At 39.8% G+C, this 5,933-nt stretch overlaps 1 protein-coding gene across 1 annotated transcript in view; it reads left to right on the top strand.

The window, feature by feature from the left end:
* Positions 1–4,346, top strand: part of LOC111254204 (uncharacterized) — a 10,384-nt gene extending 6,038 nt beyond the window's left edge. The window contains exon 4 of the mRNA XM_086975044.1: positions 113–4,346. Coding sequence (XP_086831170.1) covers positions 113–1,383 — 1,271 coding nt within the window. The 3' untranslated portion in view covers positions 1,384–4,346. The remainder of the gene's footprint in view (positions 1–112) is intronic.
* The last annotated feature ends 1,587 nt before the right edge of the window (positions 4,347–5,933 follow it).

Below are 5,933 nucleotides of genomic sequence, written 5' to 3'. Positions count from 1 at the left end.
CTTGTGGTGATTTTGGTGATCGTAACGGTTGATCTTCTATTCGTTGTTGTGGTGGTTTATGTCCTGGTTCTTGTTGTTCTGGTTCTTCTTCTTGTGGTGATTTATGTCGTAGTTGTTGTTGTTGTGGTGGTTCTTCTTGTGGTGATTTATGTCGTAGTTGTTGTTGTTGTGGTGGTTCTCCTTCTTTTAGTGGTTTATATCGTGATTGTTGTTGTAGTGGTTCCTCTTCTTGTAGTGGTTTACGACGTGGTGGTTGTGGTAATTCATCTTGTCGCGCTGGTTCTTCTTCTTGTACTTGTTTTTGTCGCGGTTGTTGTTTTTGTGGTGATGGTGGTGGTTTTTGTTGTTCTGATTCTTGTACTGGCTGTTGTGACAGTTGTTCTTCTTGTGGTGGTTGTTGTAACTGTTGTTGTTCACAATGTTCCTTTGGTTGTTGTTGTGGTGGCTGTCGTTGTGGTGGTTGTCGTAATTGTTCATCTTGTGGTGGTGGTTGTTCATCTTGTAGTGGTGGTTGTTCATCTTGTGGTGGTGCTTGCTCATCTTGTGGTCTTGGGTGTTCATCTTGTGGTGGTGGTTGTTCTTCTTGTGGTGGTGGTTGTTCTTCTTGTGGTGGTGATTGTTCTTCTTGTGGTGGTGGTTGTTCTTCTCGTGGTGGCGGTTGTTCTTCTTGTGGTGGTGGCTGTTCTTCAACAACCGCTACAACAAGAACTAGAACAACAGCCACCACAACAACAAGAACAACAGCCGCCATTACAACAACAACAATGCATTGTTCACAATCAAAATAACTTCTCATCTGACGATTGCTCAACAGTTTCTATCATCACAATCACTGGGTGTAGCGACGATGGACACCACAACGACAAACAAGGCAAAGGGATAGCGAGCTCTGTGGGCTTAGATACAACTTCAGGTCTACCTAGCCCACCCCACACATCGAGCAAAGAGGAGCGACTAACAACCACTGCTATGTTGGTGGCTGCGGCATCAACTCAGGAAGAGCCGGATACTTCGGCACGGCCTGCATCTTTCCTCAGTGGCGGTGGCCTAGCACCTCCACCATTACCACCTCGATGTCGTGCCCAAGCTGCTGGGGGCTTCTCGAACCGCCGTCGACGACGAGCATTAAGCTGCCGTGATCTGTTGATCGCAGTTGAACAACGAAAGAAGGCTGGACAGGCAGCGAATGGCTCACCGTGCTGTCTGCAGGAAACTCAAAGAGAGCTGCAGTCGAATGGAGAAACCTGCGGAGCACTGCATGGAGACAGCAACGGCTGCGTCTGTAAGCTACAGCCGATGCTACCTTGTCAGAAATGCGGTGCCTTCTGGCATTCGGACTGTATCGGCCCGTCTAGGATTTGCTCAACGTGCTTGCTTGTTTGATACCGGCGACTATACCGACGCTATAATGAATCGATTTCATCTGAGTTGCCGTGCCCTCTAATCGTGACTAGATTCTTGGGACTGAAGAAAACCGCCTTGACGGTCACCACAGACTCACACCCAGTCCAATTCTTTCAAAAGGTCCATACGTAAACTTCTTACCGAAAAAGTAACAGAAAAATATCGAGAAAGAGAGAGAGAAAAAGAATGCTTCTCCCACCTTCACAAAAAAATACAGAAGTACGGCATTATGCATACATAAACACAAACACACACATGTATTCATGTTATGATACCTTGTACATAGCTTTTTTATAGCACCGTACATGCGAGGAACACAATGATAGACAAATCTATATATAAAAGCGTGCATTAACACACGTAAAGGTGCCCTTAATTGCCTAGGGCATGATCATCTTCTTTGACAGACGGATATTGGGACCGATCATCCCGTTCCAACTGTTGTGGATGATGGCGCATTATTTATTGTTGTTCGGTCGGCCAAAACACATAGTGAACAGTCACTCGCGTGACGGTTGTCGATTCCCATATGCCTGAATATGTACGTCGCATCGTAAGATAATAATGTACCAGCACAAAATGTCTCGTTTACTCTATTGGTCGCGGTCTTCGAGGCAGGAACAGCAGTGCATACGAAAGTTAAGTCGACCTAACCCTGGGACACGTGGTCGTTTTGTGGCAGAGATAAAAATGCCGCCTGCTATGTGTCGCTATAATACAACCTAACAAGACTGAAATTCATAATAGTTCATTAATAAACGATAATATGTGGGCAAGTTGTGGTATCGATGCATATGATCCGCATCCAAATTAGAAAAACAGACAAATGAGATGTAGCTGTACTGCTGGTGTTTAACGTGACGAATATTTATTGACAACTGCTAGACTGTAACATACCACAGATTGTTGAAAAAATTTGAAAAAATAAAGATGGAGGTTGCCTTATTAATTTAACTATGACTAGCAAAGGGATATGACGAAGTATAAATTAACGGTTATTGCCAGCAATGGGCGTGCATAACTTGGTGACGACATCAAACAGGATTATTGACAATATCCATGACTGATACGTTCGTTATGCTACCTAGAAGACCAGTTTTCAGTGGTTTTAATGTGAAACTATACTTCGATCAATTTATTATTGTTTTTATTGCCGCTCAATGGCTAAAAGTGTCTGGGTTTCTGTCAGACCGTATGAAACGACGTAAAGGGTATTAATATCTTAATGTAAATGCAAGGGGCTTTGTTCTCATGCTAATAATGTAGTCCAAAATATAAATCATCGTCGAAAATGCATGTACCCGTTATTTTCGTATCTGGATCATCAGTAGTTGTCGATGACTCTTTAAATGCAAGAATAGAACTAAGTGTCAGAATGACTAACTCGCGCAGACATGTCGTAAACGTTGCTTTGTTTCATTTTCTCTGATGGTGGCATTCTAATTATTTATTGAATTTTGAACTTTGTGTGTACTTTTCGGTATCTGGTTTCTAAACCGAGGCGACGATTAAGTGAAGATTTGTTTAAATAAGAACGGCAGAGTACTAGCTCGATTTAAAAAGAAATTGCCAAAAAAAATAAGCTCATGCTGTCGTCTCTGTTTAATCAGATCTGGTTAATCAATAGTACCATCAACTAGCACCGATTCGTCAGAAACGATCACAATAGGTATTAGGAGGAAAATGAGGAGCATAGTTATATTTAAGTAAAAAGTGCTTGTTACCTTTGGCTGTACTCGAACCAAAGGTTTTACACCTCTATAGGCAACCTTCTTTGGACAGTAATAATAATGATAATAATAACGGTAGTATTCGTATGAAAAAAGAAGCCTACATTTTCTTCATAAAAAGACTACGCGTGTAGTGATCATCTCTCCAAGGGGAATCGTATATGCAACAATCTACACTCGAAAGCTGTAGTACTGGCAACATTATTTGCAACGTAAGTAAAAACGCCGAGGTTCAATGGTGGTGGGGTCATTAGAAATCAACAAAGCCTTCTTTATTGTCGGTGAAAAATAGTATACTCAAATTCATTAACATAACCATCGTCATCACAAAATATGCAACAACCTGCACATCTGTCTCGAATAGCTCTTAGACTGCATGTGAGCCTATTATTTGTGCACCAAAGTAGGAGAAAATTAATTTTCAGGCAAAGGGGCCTGTGTAGAACTATCGTACATCAACGCAGGGTATGCAGCTTGCTAACAAAAAAAGCACCACAAATGACAATTTCTGTGGACTGAGTAAGGACACCGAGCGTTCACCGTGAAGGCGAGCCTGTTGCACCTGTCTTTGACCTTCAAACTCGGAACTATTATATTATCAAGGACTTATTGATGAAAACGATCATAACCAACGTGAGGCAGACTTGCAAAATGTTGGAGATAAGATGAAAACTCTAGTAAGCGACGCCTGATAAACTAGAACAAAAACAAAGAATTCGAGGCAGATAAACGTATTTGTGAGTGTATGTGTATGTGTGTGTACAAGACGATTTACAAATTATACGATTCAACAAATGCTACACTATGTAAGCGCAGGCGACAATACGACAATACGTGTGCATGAATGAACAGATAATGCTGATGTATGTTGGTGCGAACTGAATATAAATATATAAATAAATATTAAAGAGATAAGTTTAAGTATAAAATAATTCACAATAAAGGTGACAGATAGGCGACGATACCCTTGATGATACTGAGAAGGTAATGATATAGGATTAATAAATGCGAAAACTACGACGAGGTATAAATATGTAATAATAATAGAACCATGACAGAACACAAATGAGTAAGTGGGAAATGAAAGGAAAAATAGTTGAGTGAAAGACAAACAACCCAACGAAAAATGTTACTTGACACAGAGTCTAAAGAAAGAGCGATGTGCGGGAAAAATTCTGGAAAAATAAAATATTTATCTTGAGTTAATCGTAAGTTATGTGTCTTGATTGAATAGGTGAAAATAGGTTTAAGAGCCAGAGATGTGCGGCGCTTCAGTGTCCTTGTATGAAGCCATCCAAGAAAAATTTTTAAATTACTTAGATTAGTGTGAAGCAAAGTCCTTGCCACGACATCGGATGAGTATAGCTAAGTACTTGTCGAGATATATTATCTCGGTAATAAACCGAGTTGAATACCAGAGGACGTAATGTAAATTCGGCTAGTTTAGTTGAGAAGACTTTAGTTAATATAAATGAGAACCGCATAGGTTGAGAAGCCCAAATATTGGTTCCTGTAAATGATTTCGATGTTCTTATGAGAACCAGCGATGATACTTGACTACTTTCCTCTAGGCATAACATCGTAAACTAAATTGTAAACTAAAATAATTTCGACTGTAAATATAATACGCATAGCTAACCAGATCAGTGACATACCTTGCAACCGTTTGTTTTATAAAAATTCAATAGTGTATGTCACCCAAGTGAGAAACCTACTGATTAGGTAAACTCGGTTAGCATGATAGGCTCAGGGAAAATAGAAAGGACTTCAAACACTGGATGGATTCGATGAAACCACACACCCTCCTGGACAGTAATTCTGCAACAGGTTTTCTTAAGTCATGAATGTATACAAAGACAGTCTGCTATAGGGAAGAAAAATACATAATAAACTTTTCCGGTGGCCCTACCGCTTTTAGGGCATGATCAATGCAACTCGTCACGACAGGACACAAGCTTCGGGTACCAGTATTACAGGAAACTAAATTGCGACAGCTATTAAAAATTTCAAGTGCGCTAACTCGCACATGACGTTCGTACTGATTCGTGTTATTTTTTAGGTTAGCTAGTAAAATCTGACATGACTTTGGAATAGCGCTTAACGACTGTACCAGGCGTAAAAGGTCTATACATTTATTTAGTAAAATCTGTTGCGATATATACTATTTTGATACCCGAAGTGCTGCGCCAACGTTGTCCGCATCGAAAGCACCGAAGAAGGGGCATCCAGAATAAGCTGTATATTCATTTGTACATATGTCAAGTAAATTTCCTCTGATTGTGTAATATTCACATGTCCTTTACTACCCATACTGGGTGCGCTAAAACTATGTAAATCAAGGTTGACGTGATCGTAAAAAATAACGTTTTAATATAAACCTTATCATTATTACTCTGTGAAAACGACAACACTATCATGAGATTACGTCGATTTCTTGAGATCAAAAATTATAGAAATGTCATCCATAAAGTCAAATGAACACTTTATTTTGATTATGAATCAATACAGACGAAGTTCCGACTGGGTGAAATTGGTTCAGATGCCCCACTATCTTCCTAGGCCTAAATATTTGGTTTGGCGCGCAGAACTTGACAGCCGAGGCGCATCTCAATTGGCTGATCGTTTTTCTAGAATAATTCGCTTCTCTAATAGATACAGAATATTGAAATGAGTATCGCAAGTGCATAAATATAAAGATATACATCTTAAAATATTTACCGTAGGTATTTGAAAATTGCTTTTGAAACGATCAAGTATAATTGGCTACAAATAGGCTAGATTACAAACAAACTGATCATG

The sequence above is a fragment of the Varroa destructor genome, unplaced genomic scaffold (assembly GCF_002443255.2).
Source record: "Varroa destructor unplaced genomic scaffold, Vdes_3.0 BEIS01000007.1, whole genome shotgun sequence".
In the NCBI taxonomy this organism is placed as follows: domain Eukaryota; kingdom Metazoa; phylum Arthropoda; class Arachnida; order Mesostigmata; family Varroidae; genus Varroa; species Varroa destructor.
The sequence above is the reverse complement of the archived record's forward strand: the minus strand, read 5'-3'. Positions and strand labels throughout refer to the sequence as shown.